General features: G+C 41.6%; 3 protein-coding genes and 3 non-coding genes across 8 annotated transcripts; 1 reads left to right on the forward strand and 5 right to left on the reverse strand.

Annotated features, from left to right (window-relative positions):
- Positions 1-405: 405 nt before the first annotated feature.
- On the reverse strand, positions 406-6,324 carry nop56 (NOP56 ribonucleoprotein homolog). Its single transcript, XM_018700210.2, is given in 13 exon segments — positions 406-948; positions 1,181-1,300; positions 1,544-1,665; positions 1,918-2,066; positions 2,521-2,621; positions 2,820-2,971; positions 3,308-3,495; positions 4,153-4,351; positions 4,566-4,668; positions 4,670-4,731; positions 5,218-5,332; positions 5,418-5,507; positions 6,206-6,324. Coding segments are annotated over 13 exon segments (1,719 nt in total). The 5' UTR covers positions 6,209-6,324; the 3' UTR covers positions 406-633.
- On the reverse strand, positions 1,387-1,454 carry LOC127143140 (small nucleolar RNA SNORD57). The gene has a single exon (XR_007814365.1). It is a non-coding gene; the product is annotated as a small nucleolar RNA SNORD57 (small nucleolar RNA).
- LOC127143146 (small nucleolar RNA SNORA26) lies at positions 3,083-3,202 on the reverse strand. Its single transcript, XR_007814371.1, has one exon. It is a non-coding gene; the product is annotated as a small nucleolar RNA SNORA26 (small nucleolar RNA).
- LOC127143142 (small nucleolar RNA SNORA51) lies at positions 3,639-3,773 on the reverse strand. The gene has a single exon (XR_007814367.1). It is a non-coding gene; the product is annotated as a small nucleolar RNA SNORA51 (small nucleolar RNA).
- On the forward strand, positions 5,423-10,148 carry mlnl (motilin-like). 3 transcript variants are annotated; one of them, XM_051074408.1, is made up of 7 exons: positions 5,423-5,563; positions 7,942-8,120; positions 8,218-8,242; positions 8,685-8,815; positions 9,526-9,627; positions 9,740-9,845; positions 10,018-10,148. In XM_051074408.1, the coding sequence occupies exons 4-7, from the start codon at positions 8,696-8,698 to the stop codon at positions 10,023-10,025; spliced, it is 336 nt and encodes a 111-aa protein (XP_050930365.1). In that variant the 5' UTR covers positions 5,423-5,563; positions 7,942-8,120; positions 8,218-8,242; positions 8,685-8,695; the 3' UTR covers positions 10,026-10,148. The 3 variants fall into 3 exon arrangements, with proteins under 3 accessions (XP_050930365.1, XP_050930366.1, XP_050930364.1); XM_051074409.1 differs by lacking the exons at positions 5,423-5,563; positions 8,218-8,242 and having other exon boundaries at positions 7,946-8,120; XM_051074407.1 differs by lacking the exons at positions 5,423-5,563; positions 7,942-8,120; positions 8,218-8,242 and having other exon boundaries at positions 8,556-8,815.
- Positions 10,149-10,358: 210 nt separating this feature from the next.
- On the reverse strand, positions 10,359-18,170 carry zgc:64106 (uncharacterized protein LOC393348 homolog). Its single transcript, XM_018700211.2, has 6 exons — positions 17,824-18,170; positions 14,507-14,746; positions 13,604-13,693; positions 13,286-13,474; positions 12,819-12,928; positions 10,359-10,782 (listed from the first exon to the last, which is right to left on the reverse strand). The coding sequence occupies exons 1-6, from the start codon at positions 17,978-17,980 to the stop codon at positions 10,603-10,605; spliced, it is 966 nt and encodes a 321-aa protein (XP_018555727.1). The 5' UTR covers positions 17,981-18,170; the 3' UTR covers positions 10,359-10,602.
- Between the last annotated feature and the right edge of the window lie 2,187 nt (positions 18,171-20,357).

Consider the following 20,357-nt stretch of genomic DNA (forward strand, 5'->3'; position numbering starts at 1 on the left):
TATTGTTATAATGGAAATATGATACCATTGTATTCAAACTTCCCAGTACACTGTGACAAGTTTGAGAACCTCTGTTAAGTAAGATACCACAGATTAAATTGTGGTGGTCTACCAAACCTTTTTTTTATGTCATCCCACACATCCCTATCTTTCTGGTATTAAAGGCTAATTGGCCCTGCAGACCAAACACCTCACTGGGCATTTAGTTGCTTTTAAAGGTCTAACAACCAATGGAAACTGAGGGTCAAAGAAGCCAGATAATAGTCTAAATTATATGAAGAGAATATGTGACATGAGAAGACAATGGTCACAAGCAGACTATTACAATCATAAAAAGGATGACAGCTTCGCAGGTAACATGGAAATCTCAAGACTAGTGATCCATGACACTCAGGACAGACAAGGTGTTTTTAAAAAGTTTAACTGATTGAATTTATTTACAGAAGAACAAGTGAATTTCATTGACTTAAAGGCACAGTTATATGCATTTGCAATCTAACCTGCTTTGAGGTTGCCAAAAAAAGGACAGAAGATAAAGCTGCTTACATAAACTAGCTTCAGAGAAAGTAAAATGAATAAAAATAAACTGTACACAAAAATAAAGATTCAGTCTTTTCCCCCCCCACATTCTTTTCACTCTTTTTTCTTTTTTTTCTTTTTCTTCTCAGATGCAGGTGCTTCTGGTGCCTCTTCTGCTGGCTCTGCATCCTCAGTTTCAGTCTTTTGTTTCTTTTTCTTCTTGGCTGGAGTATTTGTTTCCTCTGCTCCATTATCTGTGGCAGCAGCTTCCTCGGCCTCAGCCTTTTGTTTTTTCTTCTTTTTGGCTGGAGCTTCTTCTGCTCCGTTCTCTGCAGCAGAGGCTTCCTGTGCTTGGACCTCCATCTCCTCAGCTGCTCGTTTCTTCTTTTTCTTTTTGACTACAGTGGAATCTTCTTCACCGTTCTCCATCTGGGAGAGAAAGAGAAGATACGGTCAGGAAAAGGGTAAATTCACCTTGCATAGAATATCCTTTGAAAAGGACTCAATGTCTGACTCGCTTCAGTGATCAAGCCCATTGTTTAGGGCCAGCCAATGGTTCGGAGTCAGGCTGATATAGCATGTCGTACACTGAGACAGGACCATGTGTGGATCAAATCTCAAATCAAAACATGCATGGCCAGATACTAATATTAAAGCTTACCTCAGCTTCTCCGTTGGCTTCACCATTTGCTTCAAGTTCTTGCAACTTCTTTTCACGCTTCTTGCGTTTCTTTTCCTTCTTCTCTAATTTACGCTTGATCTCGGCTGCAACATCGGTGGCCTTAGGCAAGAAAAAAAAAATTAAATATAAAACTATGTTAACTGAAACCAGATCAACCCTGATGAACCTTTAAGAAAAATAAAGCTGCATCAGGCTCATTAAATCAGTTTTTACCCTCACAGTCATTTCAGGGAAAGACTTGTCATCATTCGCAGCATTGACAGAGTCTGAATGTATCTTAAAGAGTGTTTGGAAAGACCACGGCAACTGATTCACTTCAGCCTCATCCTGTGATGAACTCACCTCTTTCACGGCCTCTTTCATGACATCCACATTTTTCCGCGGCACCTCGCCCGTCTCGTAGAAAGACAGACGCTCTTCCACCTGTTCGCGCAGCTTGTCACCAAACACACTTGTGGGCACCTCTGTAATACAGGTAAACAAAATAAAAACCCGCTACAAAGCCGGCAGAGGATTAACAGCAGGCTTAACGGTGTCCTAACAGACACGTGGCTTTGCTCAGGAATTAACTTCTCAACATCAACCCGAGGGATGAATACTGTTGACGAAAAATATGAGCATCATTGCAATTATGCCACATGAACCGGAAGCCACACGGGTGTGTGTGAAAAGTAGCCAAAGCAATACCATCGTTCTGCAAAGCTCTCGTGACTCACCAGAGAAACAGTCGATGCGTGAGGCGATGGTGCATTTGTTTGCCAGGTATCTGGAGATGCGGCCTTTGTTCTTGGCGGCAGCGCGGCCAATGAAGGTCGAGTGGAAAATGAGGCCGTACTTGGGAGTGTTGCCGCGGGTCTTTAGGGCTCTGTGTGAAAATACAGCAGCTTTCACCTTCAGGATGAACACTTAAACGGAAATGTTATCTTATAGTGGCAACAAGTGAACCTGTAAAAAAGGGACTGAGTCAGTCTATAGCACTAAAACTGTAGAACTGGTCTGACAATGACTGAACAGCTCCCTCTTGTGGGGAAGCAACTGAACATGAGCCAATGTGTAAGTTACGAGCAAGTTCCACAAGAGAAATGCAAAGGTATTAAATATAAAAAAAACAAAAGGAATTTAGCCATATGAGCTGTAAGAAGCGTTTCCAATTTGCTACCTCAGTGCTGTGAGTGGCTGCTCAGACTGTGGGGGTGCATTACAGGAGAGAGGGATCACTCCAGAGTTTTGTCTTCTCTGGTCACCCTGCTCTGCTCCAGCCCCGCCCTGCCATCACTGCAACCACTTGTTTCCCCAGCAGGGAGGGGGTGCCCCAGTACCTGAACAGGGCCTTCTCTGCTCCCAGGATCTGAACGGTGGAGGCCGGGTACTTGGCCAAGTTGGTTAGGCTGCCGGCATGGGAGATAAGACGAGCTCCCACCTAAAGAAAGGAATAGTGTCAGTCTCTGTGACATACATTCAGGGGGGGCATGTCAGAAGAAATGTGCACTTTGATTTGAGGACCATCAGCACCGGATATATTGTTCATCACATAGGTTCAGTGGATTGACAGATTTTGGCATAACATCATTGGTCCCTTGTGTAATGTAAAAGGGGAAAAAAGTAGATTTAAACTCACCACTTCTCCGATCAAAGCTGCCAAGTTTGGAGCCACCTGGCTCATCTTAGACCGCAGGTACTCCTGCAGCTCCAGCCGATAGGCAGCCAGAGACACCACACGATTGGAGAACCTCTCTATGTTGATCAAGTCAATGGGAGAGATGTCCATGCCTGGAGAACAATCAGAAAAATGTGTTTAACAAAGGGATGCTACTACTAAAACTTTAATTTGTACACTGAGTGTTGCTTCAGTTGTCACGGGTCATTTCAAATGTAATATGTGGTTGTTTCTCCCGACAGGATCCGCAGTGAGGATTTGTACCTTCACTACAGGTTTATGAGAGAGCTATTCTGCCCCCCTGTGTTAGGCACCAAGGACAATTGTTGGTCCGAGGTGGGCAAAAAAGGGGCATTATGGGAAGTCTTACATGTATGTGGCCCATAGAAGGCTAGAAAGTGGTCCAAGTGCAGGATAAAGTAAAGAATGAAAAAATATTGCTTGCTAACCCATAGAGGAGCGAGATGCCTCCAGGATGGCCTGAGCCTTGGCGTTGTCCATCACCACCTCCTCCAGGCTCTCCAGACTCTCCTCTGACAGCTCCTTTCTGTTTCCGATGAGCTGAGCCAGGCGGCAGTACATAGAGTTGTCGGGCACGATCTTGACCAGCTCGGGGAAGTGGTAGCCATACCATTCACTAAAGGCACAAGACAGAGACCGTTAGAAAAGATGCAGGAAGCCACTGTAATACGAGCCCCACGGGCTGCAAACTTTGGTAATCACAACATAAATCCATGCCATGGTTGGGGTCAGTGACTGCACATGGGAATCCGTTGTAATGGATGTCTCACCCAACAGCAATGCCCCACCAGACAGCAGCTGGGAGAACACATGTGTTAGGGGACGGTTGATGTTCCTCCCGTTTCTATACAGCCAGTACTAGGGTGTACCGTCTGTGGTAAGCATTAGGAGGACACACTTGGAAATGATGGATGCATGGTCAAGCAGAAACTAATGTATAAAATTTCAAAAAGGGATTTTAAAAAATCCAAGCATTCCACACGAACTGATGTGTTAACCTATTAAAATAAACAGTAAAACTAAAGCCGCATACCAAAGTTTCAGAGCTTTTAGATCTAAAACACCAAACCTCCACAGGCCATCAACACAGACAGCTGCTGACTAAACACCCTCTGAGTCTTAGTGTTACTGGTGTGCCTACACAGACTTAGAACACCACTGCCATGCAATACAGGAAGTGACAGCAAAACTCAAACACAGCTGGCAGACGCTGCAAAACCGCAGTGTGCAAAGTTTCATCCCAGTTTGAAGTGCGTGATGGAGGGGAACCTACCGGACACGCATGGAGAAGGTGTTGATATCTTTGTCCAGTTGATCCAACAGGGCGATGGACTGGATGATCATGTTGTCGACCCTGTTGACATTGAACTTGACCTTGGCTCTGGAGTAACTGTGGCCGAGGCCCAGCTGTGCCTTGGAGGCAGCCTGGCCGGTCAGACCCTTCACCAGGGAGTGGAAGTGCAGACGCACACCTGACAAAGACAGACAACAGACACAAAGGATTGATGGGTGTTAGGTGGAATGGAGGCATGAACAGCATGGGACCAGTGGCTGTTCAGATTTTCAGTATGAACCTTCATGAGTTTCAGGATCACAAGATCACATCAGTACAAGCCACATTCATTTCCTCACGTTTTAGAGTTATGCTTCAGACCTAGAAAATTCATTGATTAATAAACTCCTCACCTCTGGTTATCTCAGCCACCACACCTCCAGTCTGGATGGAAATGCCAAATTCTTCTTGTAAAGCTGCTCCTATTTTGGCATCTGAAACCCCCAGTGTAGCTTTCCTTCTTCCCAGAGCGGGGCAGGTTTGTCTCCAGGAACAATTTCAGGTCGGCATGAACCACGCCTGCAAGCGAAGGAAGGATTCTTGTTATTTGGAGACACTTATTAGGACATGTAACTTAGATTCTGCAGCAAAGCCATTTAGGAAGCTGTTCCAGATCCACATTCTAGACTCAGGAATAGCTTGACAAATCAAACAATCACTCATTTATGCACCAAAAAGGTTTTCACCTGACTGCCCACCAACTAAAAATAATCCGATCAGGAGGAAAAAAACAGGTACACCCTAACTGGCCAGTAATATTCATCAGTTATCTCAGATGGAAGAAAAAAAGATGAATCGGTTGATTGGCGTTAGCAGTTTTAAAAAACTGTTGATTATTCAACCCATTATATCATCTGGTAAATGCATTTCATATGGCTTTCCTCAGATGTTCAGAATTGACATTAAGCTGTCAGCACATTAACTCAGTGGATTGACAGATTATAAAACATCATTACTACTGAGGAAACTTTAAATAGGATCAGATGGCAGAGGGGAAAAACTCACCTTCAGAAATGGCATTCATGTTCTCCAGGGCGGCCTGGGCCGACTTGAAGGGGAAGAATGCAGCCAGGCTCACCATGCTGTTAAACTTCCCGATGTTCAGCACGCTCTCCTCCACCTGAAACACACACAGTTATAACCACTCTACCTGGTAAACAGATTTAACCAGTACCAGCACACTGAAGTGAGGACAGGAGACCCACCTGTGGCAGCAGCATTCCAATCTCTTCCACCTCCTTGACGGCGAACAACGCGTAGCCCGCCGCGTGCTCGAACAACACGTGTATCAAAACCTGCGAAAGGCAAAGACGGAGCGTTAGTGAGCCAGCCTGCCAACTACTAATCACAGGTAACATTTCTTGCTATGAAAAAAAACTACGTAAACATACTGTCAACACTTCATGTACAATGATAAGTGAATTCCACGTGGTACAAGTCAGCGTCCCACGCTATCTTTGGTAGCATAGCATCTAACGTTAATTAGGTGAAGAATGCAAAATAACATTTAAATGCAGCAACTATTTATAAACGCTTCAGTTTAGTGGCCTTACATGTCACAACAACTTTTACACGCAGCCACGTCGTCGTCACGGTGAACCCACGTGTTGACCTGGGCCCGTGCGGAAAGTGCCTTGAAGCTAATCTATGCTAACATGTAACGTTAGCTGAGGAACACAACTGCTAACTCGTGTGCAGCAGCTAAAGGTACACATCACCGGATTTCATCTGCACGAATACGACTAACAAAGCTGCTCAATTCAGCAGTGACAGCCTAAGCAGTTTAAAATAAAGACGCACATTCCAGCTAGCGTTAGCCACATGGGTGGCTAACTGCTTCACTCGTGTTGAGAGGCCTTTTACGGGTCAGCTGTAAAACTAGAAAATACCAATTTCTAGTTTTAAAACGTTTGTAATGTCAAAAAGCCTTCAGCTGTATCATATAATGGCAAAGTCTGTTAGTACGCAGGAACACCAGCACAATTTCTCTTACCATGATTAGTAAATGTCTGCAGCAGCACGCAATGCGTGTCTGCTCCGCTCCCTCTCGTCTTGAAAAAGATGGTGATCACACGTTTCAGCAAACTGCAGCGCGACCCAAACACCGCGATACCAGCGTAACACCGCGAGACCCGACCGGGAAGGAGAACGCTCCACGTGCTGGACAGAGCACTACTTTCTGTAATTGTGTGTCTTTGCATGATTTCCATCTCCATCTTCTTTACCATTTCTGAAGTTGTACTGTAAATCTTGAAAGGTGCACTTAATTACTTTTGCTCTGTGTAAACTTACTCTAAATCTTCAGTCAGGTTAATGCGGGTGTTGCCCCCCCCCCTCCCCCAACAGGTGCAACAGGAGAGTTGGGGAGATGTGACACTATGACAACACTTCTTGTGGTTTTCCTGGGATATGGGGAGATGTGTTGATTTGGATGTAATTATGACCCTTAGTCAAAAGTCAAGACCACTGAATGTGTGAGTGCCACTGGACCAAGCCTATACAGTGTCACTTGATGGCATTATCAGACAAGTCTTGATGCTCTGATTCACAGTTTTGGTCCAGAGTTGTTGGTGTGATTTTACCTAATATCATCAGAAAAGTTCAAGTAAATTCTATAACTATTACTATGTTTATATTTTCCTTTATCCATGTAATTTACAACTGTAGTAGTATGTGCAATTCATAGCCTATTCACCATGAAGATTTGCAGTTCTAAAAGGCATTTAAACAGATGGGGAACACTTCAGTAGAAAGATAGCTGTATGTAGATAAGTACATGACAACATGTTATAAAAAGCCTAACATTAGGTGATGGAAAAATGTAACTAGAGCTTGTGCGTCAGCGTGGCAGTGTTAGAGTGAAGTGGTACAGAGAAGACTCAAAGCTGTGCTTATAATGCTATAAACGACACACAACAGCAGCAATAATATAATTTTAATTGTCCACTTCTGCAGAGTATTCTGACCGCAGTATAAGCCAAAGCTCCCAGCAACATTTTAGCACCATGCAGGAAGAAAAACAAGTGTCATATTTAGGGAAAAGTGTCATTAAAGTTCTTTCGAGTCACTGTGGTTTCCAAGAGGCGGGTGCATGTGGATCTGTTATTGCACAAGTGTAAATTACCAGCAGGTCATAAATGTCACATTGTGTTGGATTTTAGTTTAGGGCGGAATTTATGACTGACCTCCTTGGACAGATCACCTTCTGGCTGCTACACACACAGACACACAGAACTGAAGTCCAGTACATTAATCACAATAATCTCTCAGTATTTAATCTGGTGACCCGAGTGAAAGTCACGTAGAGAGTTAACTTTCCTTCTCATTTAGCAGTCGTCTATTTTAAGATACCTTATTAATGATTTTGTTGATTTGTTGATCTTCTTCCTAAGTTGTTTGAAGGTTAAGTGACTGAAAATGTGTTTGTTTGCTGTCATGTGTGATAATGTGAGTATGAATAAATGAGACTGGCTAGTGATTCCTTCGTCCTCTACCAGGGCCCATCCATTTTATAAATAATTCACTATACGGTGTCACACCACAGTTCTTGTGTGTGTGTAGAGCATCTTGTGTAGTTCACACAAGCCTCCTAATAATAATGAACAGATGCCACAGGGTTGCTCATCAATGTGTTATTTTGTCAATCATGTCACAGGCATCAGTGAGCTTAGCACCCTAATAAAAAAAAAAAAAAAAAGACAGATTCCTGAGTAATATGTGTGTTTCCAGGAGCATGGAGGAGAGCCTGTTGAGGAGCGGATGTGAGGGAGGACAGTAAAAAAGCTTAGGGATCAGGAGAGGACTTGATATAAAGGCTGACTCGGACAAGCTGACGCTCAGACCGTTGGAGTTCTGCTCATCTTAAAGCACACTTCCCCCACAATAACTGACCAAGGCTGACACAACACGTGAGTAACATATGGCTTCTTCTGCTTCTCCGTCTCCTGGGATTTCCATTACTCCTGCCTTTCTCCTCTTTGATGTCCTGCCTTCATTCTCTTGTAGACAACTACAGAGCTGTCTTGCTGTCGTAAGTATGGCTGGTTCACTCCGACCTCTTCTCTCTCCTGTCAGTGGAGCAGTTTGTTGTTTGTTGCTTCCATGCTTCACGCCCCCCTTCCCTCCCACCTCTTTCTTTCCCTATCTATTTGTCAACCTCTGCCTTACATAATGACATGGGATCGCCTGTGTCCTTCTTCTAAACTTAGTTATTGTTTCTGGCACTCCCACACACACACGCAGACACACACTTCACCTCACGTCAAATACTGGATGCTGACCTATTTTTACTGTCGCCTCTCTTCCCCCCCCCACCCTGCTAAAAAAAACATTCCCTAATATCTGTATGCGGACTGACCTCAGTGCCACTCACCCCTGCTCATGTGGAAACACCAGTACGTCTGTTTGAGCCCTAAAGTTTTGTGCCTACGTACAGTATGTGTACATGCGCGTGCATATGTGTATGTGTCCAGGACGGAGCAGAATGAGCATGCGTGGAGCAGTGGCCGGTTGTGTGGTGCTGGTGTGCCTGGTGGCGCTGCTGGCTGAGAGAACAGAGGGACACATCACCTTCTTCAGTCCAAAGGAGATGATGCTGATGAAGGTAAGCGGCTTGTGTTGGATTGGACGGCGTGCAGAGGTGGGGCTGAGAGAGCTGAAAGGATTAGTCGATTAGCCGATCGACAGAAAATTAATCAGCAGCTACTCTGATTATTGATTTGTTGTCCCTTTCATTTTATAAGCAACAATGACAAACCTTCCCTCACATCTTCTCCTCTGTTAGGATTTGTGACTTTTCTTTGTTTTATTTGATAATAAATCGGAATATCTTTTGCTTTTGGGTCACTGGTTCAGAGAAACCAAAGCATTAGAATCTTGTGCAACAGAAAATTGCTTTGGGTTTTGGTTTGTTGATCATGGCAGTCCTCTGGGCTTTAGAAAATCGCAATAGGCATTTTCACCACTATTGCTCTGTTTGATAGATTTCCATGATCAATTTCTCATAAAAATGACTGGCATATTGATAAATAATTAAAAAGAGTGGCAAGTAAATAGAGCCTCCTTTTAAATTACAGCATTTCTTTGCCGGGAAAGATGGAATGATAAATTCCTACTCATAGTGCTCATGAATTTTGCAGTTTGGTGTTTTAGTTTTGCAAAGTTTGAATGATAAAGTTACAAAAAAAAAGCTCCAGTCGTGGTTGCCTGCAGTGCTAAATCAGTATAAGAAGCTGGCTGTCTGTGGCTCAGGAAACAAGAGAGTTTATTGATCAATTCTTTATTACTATTATTCTCTATTTATATGATCTTCAGGAGAGAGAAGGTAGAAAGGACATGGAGCCTCGGTCAGAGGATGGTCAGTTTGAAGAAGTCACCGTCCAGCAGCTTCCTCAGGTGCAGCATGGTGGAAATCCTGTGAGTACGCATGCACATACACTGTACGTTATCATCAATACTGGTGCCTTCACTGCTGTCTCCAGTGGTTTATTATAGACAAGCCATTAAGACTTCTTTTGTGTGTGTTCAGGATAAAACAGTGGAGATTGCCGTCCGTCTTTCACCCAAACAGCTGGATCACGTGGCTCCGATGCTCGAGGAGATCATCCATGACATAGTGGAGGAGCGTCAGAAAGGTTCAAGCATTTGATTGGTGCAGTTGTTGAAAATGCCCCACCATGACCTTGTGTCTTCTTTTATTATCACAACATGATTAACAGACACAGACTCACAAGTGATAGCGCTCTGATTAAAAACCTGTTTGGTGACCATAACATTCTCTCGCTATCTCTCTCTCTCTCTCTGCAGCCAAATAGCGAGGCCGAAGACATGAGTGGATGAATACGTACTGTGTAAATTCTTCAAAAAGCACTGAATGCTCAAATGTTTTATTGTATTTTAATGAATCAGTCAATAAAGGGAAGTCATTGTGTCACTAAGTTGGAGCCTCTGTGGTAATTTCCAGTTTTTCAAAAGCATGTCAGTCTTGGGCTGTGTCAGCATCTCTCTCGGGAAAGATGAGAGGAAACCAAAATTGCCATGTCCATCACCATGTCCATGAATTACTTAGACAACATGATGAATGTAAAAATGTAATTTTAATACCAAGTTATTTACCATATTCGGCATTTCATTCACACAAAAACAAGGAAAAGTGATATCATTTTATTTAAATGTAAAAACTACAGAAAACATGGTCATAATCAGCAAACATTTATTGGAAATGTCTGTATTTGATGTATTAAAAGCAAGAAAAAGACAGCTTTAAAGAAAGGTTTTAAAGACAGCTCTTCACTTTTGATATGAACTCCTTCACTTGAGAAGCACAGTAACAAGAGGTGGAATGTGGCCCCATTTCCCTGTTATCAAGCCTCCATTTGCCTGATAGTCGTTTCAGAGCTTTGATGTCAGTCTCTCGCAGATCTCAAAGTCCTTGACTGCAAGGGCAGTGTCTCGTGCCAAAGGAGCGGGAAGGACCAAGGAGCAGTCGCAGTCAAAATACTTGCCAGTTATCCCCTCAGTTTCCTCTGCCACTGCGCAGTAGATTGGGCTGACTGCACCCTCTTCTGGAGACTGAGACGGAGACAGGGATGGTGGAGTACAGTGAAACCGAAGCTACAGACATAGATACAGATCTCTGTAGGTGCAAATATGCAACCGGGAAGTTTGTATCTAGAACAACCAGTTGGGGAGCATATAACCCACATACAACAGATACACATCACAGATCCTCATCAGAGCAGAGGGGTGAGTGCTGCACCATGAGTTTGAACTCTGGGAGCAGTTGAGCCATTGAACAGGCCTGTCTGATAATGGATTCCAGCTGTGAGTGTGTATATATATGTGTTGCTTTATTTGGATATTAGTCCGTCAAGTACACAAAAATATTTGTATACACATACAACAACAACGTGATTGGTGTGTTTATAACAGACTGCAGTCAGTTTTTTCCTGGACTCCAGAAGTCTGGATCTGAAATAAAACTATGAGGCTATGAGGTTAAAAGACATTACCAGTACTTCTTAATCCCCATTTATAAGAACAACCTTGTTCTCAAGTCAATCACTGAGATCTGGTAACATTGCAACTTCTCCTATTAGAAACTGTGATGGAGCATGGAACAAGAACAGTTAAACGGACTTATTTGGAAGAGGAAATGAAGCTGAACTGTTAAATTGTCCGGTGTAAACATCTGTCATAGTTTACAGACTCACTTCTTAGTTCAGCTTTGACCTACCATGCTTATGTTAGTTGGTTATGCAACACAGTTTTTTACAGTTTTCCTGTGCAGGAGGGGTTGCTAGCGCCATTTTGCACTCTTTCTTTCCATTTCAGCTCAATTATAGCCTGTATTTTCCTGTGGAAATCAACTACCTAACGGATCAGCATACCTCTAGGATGCAGCTAGAGATGTGTTCAAGAGTCCCATCAAGGCTGGAGTATATGAGCATGTCCTCACTAATTTTATCACAATAAACAAACAAAAACAAACGAAACCTTTACCAGACTGGCAAAAATGTGAAAAACAAAGGAACAGCTCAGCTTGTGGTCACAGTCAAACTGTTGGTGTTGTGTCTTTTTCCAGCGAAATCAGCTTCCCATTCATTGAGGATGTTATTGTTGACAGAAACAGAATGAACGCAGAGGCATGCAGGAATATTCTGTTGTTGACTTGTTATTGTGCAGCAGGACAGAGACTCTGTTTTGCTCACTAAGATCATTGTATGGACAAACTGTGGAATGTTCTTGAATATACTAGTCACTCCCCCTGATCTCGACACAATGTGTGTATTCTGCATTAGACCAAAACAGTGTATTAATCAGTTTCTTATCACTGTCTGATTTCCCTTGTCTGTGTCTACTTAGCAAGTAGCATACTACCTCACTAGTGCAGCGTTATTCCTAAAGCCAAGAGTTAGCATGCCATTAATGAACTACATTATTATGTGGGGTTACAGGTTATCAGAAGGATTCCTCTCTGTATCAACAGGCCATGGAGAGCCTGTTGAACACACTTCCTGAAGCCTTTCCTGATGGAGGATTTCTGGAACGCTCACAAACAAGTTCTAAATTTAGTTCACATTATGAGGCTTTCTCTGTGGGTGAGCTGTGAAACATGTGGGACTACTTCAACTTTTTTTCCTGGGTTTTCTGGCGACTGAGTTGGTTTACACATCGAGTTTGTGCTTCAGCAACCAAAGCCACTTGTTACGACAATACATCTTTTACTGCAGACAGTTACATACACTGATTTAGCCGGTGGTTGAAACATGGCCACAATGATACAGGCACAATAATCCACATGCATGCTTTTTAGTGCTTTCCCTGATGAAGAACAGGGTTTGAGTCTTGGCTCTCTCTTGCTCTTTCTCAGGACACCTGTCTCATTGAGCAAGCTCAGCATGTGGACTCATCCATCAGTGTGATGGGTGACTTCATATAAATTCACAATAATCAGTCTACCAAACCAGTTTCTCAGTTTATACTGTACACTCAGCCAGGTGGGTGAGAGTGTTCTTATATAACAGGAGGTCATTTTTGACCATCAGCCAATCGCATTTAGCCTGACATAAGGAATTACATGTGGTAAAACGCAACAACGCACTCACCTTGAAAAAGAAAAATCCAATGAAGTTGAACAGGCAACGAACTATGAGCGGATAGTGTCTCATCACCTCTGTCATGACGATGCCAGGGTGGACAGAGTTCGCAGTGACACCTACGTACATGAACACACGAAACAGAGGGACTGAGAGTAGTAGAGAGAAAGTTTTAGCACGTCTTTGATTGCAGTCTTTCTTTCCAGAGATTTTTATTCGTGATACTTAAATATGACTGGAAAGGGGAAAATCAGTTGCAGATGCACTGCTTTGCTATAAAAGCTATAATCCCTGAATGCCTTCATCTGTGGCCTGTCTTTTGATTTCTCTGAAAAATTAACTGTGTTTCTGTTTGTACAACAGTGAACAGATATTGTTTAGTCCACACTCACTCTGCAGCACTTGTTCAACAGGAAATGCCATGCATTAGCTATAGTAAAGAGTAATAATCATAATATTGATTGATTTTAGCCCACCTGTCCCCTGTAGCCTGCGTGCTAGCTCGTTGGTGCAGATGACATTGTGCAGTTTGGTGTTGTTGTAGATTTTATCCATGAAATAGCTGAGGTTCTCCCCATGAAAATGAGAGAAGTCCACTTCACCCTTCCTATGGTTGACTGAGCTGACGGTGACGATACGCGACGGAGCTGAACGCTTCATCAGATCTGGGATGTAACAGAGACATGAGTGAGAAAAGGAAAGAGAAATAAATAGCAGGCAGTTTATAACTGTCATTTATCATTTAATATCCGCAAAATGTTTGTTGTGTTAAATGGGAGATCACACAGTCTTACCCAGCAGCAGGCTGGTGAGAAGAAATGGCCCCAGGTGGTTGGTGGCAAAAGAGGCATCTAAACCATCCTTGGTTATTTGCCTGGGTAAACCTGATTGTAGTATTTTAAGTGTGATTTGAAATTAGATTTTATAAATTTGATTAGATTATCCAAATACACACAGAAATATACACACAGAACAAACACATTTGTACAGTTATGAGTATTTGACTGCTTCAGTGCATTCTGTAACCATTAGAACTAACTCCACCATTACGCTAACCTTACTCCACCATACACACACACACACACACAGAGAGAGAGAGAGAGAGAGAGAGAGAGAGAGAGAGAGAGAGAGAGAGAGAGAGAGAGTCTTGTCTCCATGACTTTCAGGGGAAATTGCATTGACTAATATTCATTTCCTGGATAACTACTCTAACCTTAACCATAACTACTACTTGTCTAACCCTAACATTAATCTATCATTAAGACTTGCTTTTCCCCATGACGTGACTATGTAAACAGATTTAGGTTCCTGCAACATGAGTAATACCTAGACCACACACACACACATCCTTGTACACCTAACTTGGCGCCCCCCACAAGCATAGTGTACGCCTGGTTTTCATACCCCATGAATATGGCGATTCTTACTCTGCCTGTGAACAGTTGTTTGAGTCATCTGCCGCATCCTTCTTTATATGATATATCACTGTTTTGTTTTTGTGTTTTGCATTTTGCACTGTGAGTTGTGTCTATGTTGAATTACATGTCCAATGCACAGCACTGAGTGTCAGTACGACTCTGAGACCATCAAGGCTCATCATGTTCTTTGCCTCCAGATGTGTGGCAGAAGGAAAGTTGCTTTTTTTTGGTGGTGCAGTTTGCTTCTCTCATCACACTTTAAAGCAAATTATACATCACCTGACACTCCAGCATTGTTGACAAGGATGTGGAGAGCTTTTTCCTCCTCAAGAAAACCCTTAGCAAATTCCCTGACAGAGTCCAAGGAAGACAGGTCCACCAGACGCAGGTGGACGTCAGAGTTTCCTGTTTTCTCTCTGATTTCTTTAAGTGCTGCTGTCCCCCGGGCTTCACTTCGACAGGCCAGGATAACGCGGGCCCCTCGTCGTGCAAAGTCCAGGGCAATGAACTTCCCGATCCCTAGCAGGATAGAGGAGAGTAGAAATTTGTTTGTTCTATTTGAAACAGAAATGTCCATATAGTGCACAGCAAGCACCAGGTAACATTTTGATATGGGGAAAGTACAAATGCACTGAAAACAGCAAATGCTGACATAAAGATATTGTTTGTAAAGTTTGAACTGAACACGATACAGTAAATCAGAATGACAAAGGTGAAACCCCATAGTTTTTAGGGTACATAACTTATTCCAGTAATGTGAGCAATGAACTTCAGAGGTAGAAAACAGAGGGGTTTATTGTTTTGTGTGTGTCTACGAAGTCTGAGAAGCTCACAGTGGGAAAAGTCTCATGTCCTGGTCTTAAAACTGAATCATCTCTTTATGGATTTAAGAGGTGGATCACCCCCTGAGATTAACAGAAACAACCACCTTTCCTGAATCAGTGTTTGTACAAGGTTCAGACAAAGACTTTGTAGATAACTAAATACCAGTTATTATCTCTCTCAACCAGGGAAGGTCAACTGATCTTATATAAAATTCAGTGGTGTGTGGAACTCCAGTAATGAGTGAAATGGTAAACAGAATACGATGAAAACTGACAGACTAAAAAACTTAAAGTTTCTGTCATACAATCAGACAGAAGTTTATTGTTTATTTTATAAGCAGTTTTTCGATAACTACAAGATCTGCAATATGATATATGATATGATCTAATCAGCAAATATATTGCTGCTAAATTGATATTAAAACAAGTCATAGTGGAGATGAACTTGTTGTGCATAAATCCTTGGATCTCTCTGAAAAGCACCAACTTAAGGTTAAAGCCACTCTGTGTAGATTTATAATTTGAATATCAGATATTTAAAATTATTTGATTGCCAAAAGGTTTTGTTTGTAGAAAAATCATACCACCATATGGAGGTCTTCATCCTTTAATAAGAGCACAACACGGGGGCAATAAAGGACAGCCATAATTTAGTAAAGTGAGAAAGTATTTACCATTAGTGCTAAATCTTTGAATGTGAAGGCACAATGGTTCTCGCTGAATAAACCAGACGCTACATCATTTAAAACAAAGATAACAACTGAGGTGATGCAAAGCCAGGTGTGTGTGTGAACTTTGAATGGAGTGCTGTGAGAGGAATGGCCTCAAATCCAGGATAAATGTCTCCAAATATATGGTTTATTATGACTGCACCAAAAAAAATAAAAAATAAAAAAAATCAAACAATATTTTTTATGTTAAGAATGATTCAAATGGCTGTATTGTAATGTAAAAAGGATATTTCCCTCAGGAGTTGGTGGAGACCAATAACAGGGCTAAAAGGAGGGTGAATATCAAACTTAAATCCCTCAGGTAGACACAAACGTGACTCCAAATGAGTGCTAACTTTGTTGACATGTTCACCATTACAAAACGTAAAGTTGCGTGTACAACTTGTTCTGCTCTCCCAAGCCAATATTGTGCAAGATGTAACATGATGCTGATGATTAAGTAGGTATGTAATGTGTTCTGTAATGAATGACAGAGATGGACACCTAAAAAGTATCCAAATTGTTCTTTTTGACAAAGCAGGAAGCTACAGTTGGCTGCGTCGCCTCACCAGTCATATTTAATGTTAAACAGCTGTCTGAGTCATTGCTTGGAAAAACACAACACAGATTAAAACCATGTATAACTATGTCACAATTACAAATGTGATGCAGGGGCACACTATTGGAACAATTTTAAGGCCAAGGCAACCAAAACATTCAGATGATCTAGTCTTTCATGGCAAAGCTTTAATGTTGGATGATTGTCAGGACGAGTGGCAGAGATTTTGGTATTGAGAGGACATGACTGATGGCAGAACATCAATGGTATTGGGCAACAGCTACACCATAGCCTGTGAATGAACCCTTCAAAACAGCTTCTTAGTGATCAGGTATCACACTGATTGTGTTTGTTGCTTAGTTAGAGGATGGAAGAGGAGTTTTGCTGGTCATAACAACTAGAATATGCTCCGCTATGATGTATTCTGCTTAGATGAACCTAAGAAGGGAGGTGATGTTGTAATTTGTGTCAACTTTAATCTTCCTTTCTTCAAAGAGTAAATCACTAGAGATTGGGCTAACATCTTACCATTGTTGCATTAACCCATCCCATTAACATCAGTGACACCCCCTTGTCCCATCCCACCCCCATTCCACTCTATGTGTAATGTGTTTGCACCCATTTGCCTTCAATTGCCCAGTCAGGCACAGAACATAGATCTGCCAGCCAGTTATTTTGTGGTAACTTGATTAAACACAGATTTCTTGAGGAATGTGCTGGAAGTGCAATATGAACGGAAATAATAAACATTTTAAAACCAAATTTGGACAAGGCACATATGTTTGAATGTATACACATTCTAAGTGCTTCCACTCCTCTCTACACTCCATATCGCCCTCCTACCTTGCTTTTTGAGATAAACCTGTAAAGCATATTGAACTATGTTTTTATGAGGTGGCACAATAGTAAACTGAAGGATGAAATGATTAAAAACAGAGAGAGAGAGAGAGAGAGAGAGAGATTTGCACAAAAGTCAGAATACATTTACTTTCCAGCAAAATCTGCTGCTTATTGGAGGGGTACAAAAAGGTGGGTAATATAAAGGTAAAGACAAAGCAGCACACAATTTGAGTTTGCTGTATCTATGTATGTGCCAGAGATTTACTCAGGGACTTTCATACTAGTTGGCATTCCTTAATGATTAGTTACCTCTAGCTGTCAAAACATTTGTTAAACCTGTGAAATTCACCCAGTATCCAACACACATCTTGACTTAACTTGCTATTTATTATTAACAGATTATATCTCTATTCTGTCTTACGGGGATACAAGAAGTCAGGATATCTTTGCTGGTTATGGCCTTTCCTGTAGAACCGAAAGTGTGCGTTATTTAAAGAAATAACGCCCGGAGGTCATAAGTCCGTTTGCTGCTATTCAAAACTTCATTTCCACACACAAGCAAGAGCAAAAAGTCAACATTATTCCACTTTCAAAAACAAAGCCTTGGCTGCAGCCTCCTGTTATTATCATCCCGTACATAGGAACATTTCAAATTCAACCAACCTGTATTGGCTCCTGTCACCACGGCCGTCTTCCCTTTCAGTTGGACTGTGCAGGCTTGCGGATCCCAGCTCCCTCTGCGCTGCAGGCGCACCACGAACGCCAGTAGCGCAGTGGAAACGGCCCAGACTGGGTGACAGAGAATATCAAACCAAATCATTCTACCGTCAGAGCTGAGCGTCTGCCAGCAAGAACCGAGAGACAACTGCTGGAGCAATTCTTATTCGACCCGAAGTAGGTGTGGTAATATATTGATACGCTGCCACGCTCAGCCGTTTAGGCGGAGGAGTTGTGCGCTTCAGTAAATTCCTTCAAATCTAAATGTCTTCCCTTCATGAAAACATGTGACTTTGATTGTCTTTGATGTTGCATTAAACTTTGCACGGCAGTGAAGGAAAAAGAACACGCCTCGCTTTCAAAGGTCAGATTTTAATGTCATAAATCATAAATATCATAAATAAACCCGCCAAACGCACGATCGTTTTCATCCAAAATTTGGAGCGATTTTTAATGTGAAACTTATTTTCCAAGTGAAATGTAACGGTGCTGTCTTGTCTTGTTCTCTAATGTTTCTCTAATGATCTCTATTGTAAAAGAAATGTCTATTCCTGTTGAATTCGTTTAGAGTTTCGTACAGTCAAATACTACAATCTGTTGTCAAGTCAGGTTTATTTGCGTGACCCACCATTAAAATGTAATTTCCTTAAATAGTTATAGCTCAGGGTCTAAAATACCACATGCGTAAATGGCACAAAGTTACCACTGCGCCAAGGCGGAGTGAGCCTTCAAAAAGACCAGATGTATCGCTATACCTGCAGTTTCTGAATTTTACGTTATAATTAAATGATTGTTTTTGTCTGAATAAGTAATTAATTCGACTGTTTCTTGTATCCTAAACAATATTAATGCTAAATGGGTCCTCCCCCCTCTAAAAGATTCACATAGTTTAGTCCAATGTACAGACGGTTGGGCATTACAGTTACTGCCTCTATGTTGCAACAGAAATAGTTGGAAACAACTTCACCTTAATTCTGCAGATGAAACAGAATTCCAGTGAATTCTTGTTCCATTATCTTTTATCATGAAATACAATAATCCTTTTTTCAGTGAAGGAGTGATGGTAAGAAGGACCTTTGTCTTATGCTCAGGGATAATAAAGACCTAAAAAAAAAAAAGTGATGGAAGTTATGTTCTATAATGTTGTAAAAACCTCACAGTGAAAAAGAAAAGACGACTGAAATAGTCTGAGATTTCAGTTTCTGATTCTGGACCCAGATTTTCATTCTACCCCACTTGCAGTGATGATATGTGTCTTTTGTAGCAACCATGAAAAAGTAGATCAGTGCATTCCCTTTAGTTTGCTCATTAAATACTCATGCGCTCTTACTGAGTACAGTGACCTCCTCTGCTCCTTTGCTCTTCCAAAATGGAGTGTTTTCTTGACATGGACTTCACAAGATTTTGGAAACATTCCTTTGAGATTGCATTACATTATTTCTGCATCTGCAACGTTCATGCTGCCAATCTACCACATCCCAAAGATGCTCTGTTGGATTATAACCTGGGGAAGTCACTGAAATTCACTGAACTCATTATGATGTTCATGGAATCTGTTTGAGACTTTTGCTTTGTGACATGGTGCATTATCATGCTGCAAGTATAGGCAATAGAGGATGGGCAAACTTTGGTCATAAAGGGATGAACAAGTTCAGCAACACCTTTTGGCCACTAGAGGGCATTACATGCTAATAATATGATGTGCTATTGCATGGAAAGTCAGCAAATTATGCTTAATATTTACCCCTTTGTTTCATATTTAACAGCATCAGCTGGTAAAATTAAAATATGTAATAAAAAAGTTTTTTTTTAAACTTTGTAATATTTGTATCATTTCTATTTGTGCATTATTTTTTTGTAAAACAGAAAAAAAAAACAAAACCAACAAAAAAAAATTGTGATTTTAATCATATCAATTAAGATTTGTGCCACAGCTTTTTGTCCTTGCAAGTGGCAGTAATTGTTACAGGCACAAAGAAACAGAGATATTTCATTTCCAGATTTCTTATTGTTATTTATGCTTTATAGTTATTACACGTGACACATTTCAGTGATCCTATCCTCATGAGCCTTGGAATAAACCACCAGTTAAAGAGTAACTCCGCACTGGATCTTGTTTGGAGGAAAAGCATTGCTACATTGACCTCTGTGGGATGAAAGGCTAAAGTCTGTTGAACCTCTGACAAAACCTATATGATCAAAGTGTCAGGTGTGGTCTGTTGTGCCAGCTACATCAGTGTGTCAGAAGTAAAGTAGTTACCACTATGCAGTGCAGGCAGAACAGAAGGGGTAAGAAAGATCAGAAAGACATGGATGTTGGCATCATCAAATTGTCTCAGTGTCAACAGCTGTAATAAAAAAAAAAAAATCAGTGGTCCCAAAAACATTTTCTGTAACTGACTTCAATAAAAACAAGCATTCTAATTTTTCATTGATTAATAGTGTTTAGAGGAAGCGGAATGGCAGGGACAGGGGTTGTT

Source organism: Lates calcarifer, linkage group LG12, assembly GCF_001640805.2.
Source record: "Lates calcarifer isolate ASB-BC8 linkage group LG12, TLL_Latcal_v3, whole genome shotgun sequence".
Taxonomy (NCBI): domain Eukaryota; kingdom Metazoa; phylum Chordata; class Actinopteri; family Centropomidae; genus Lates; species Lates calcarifer.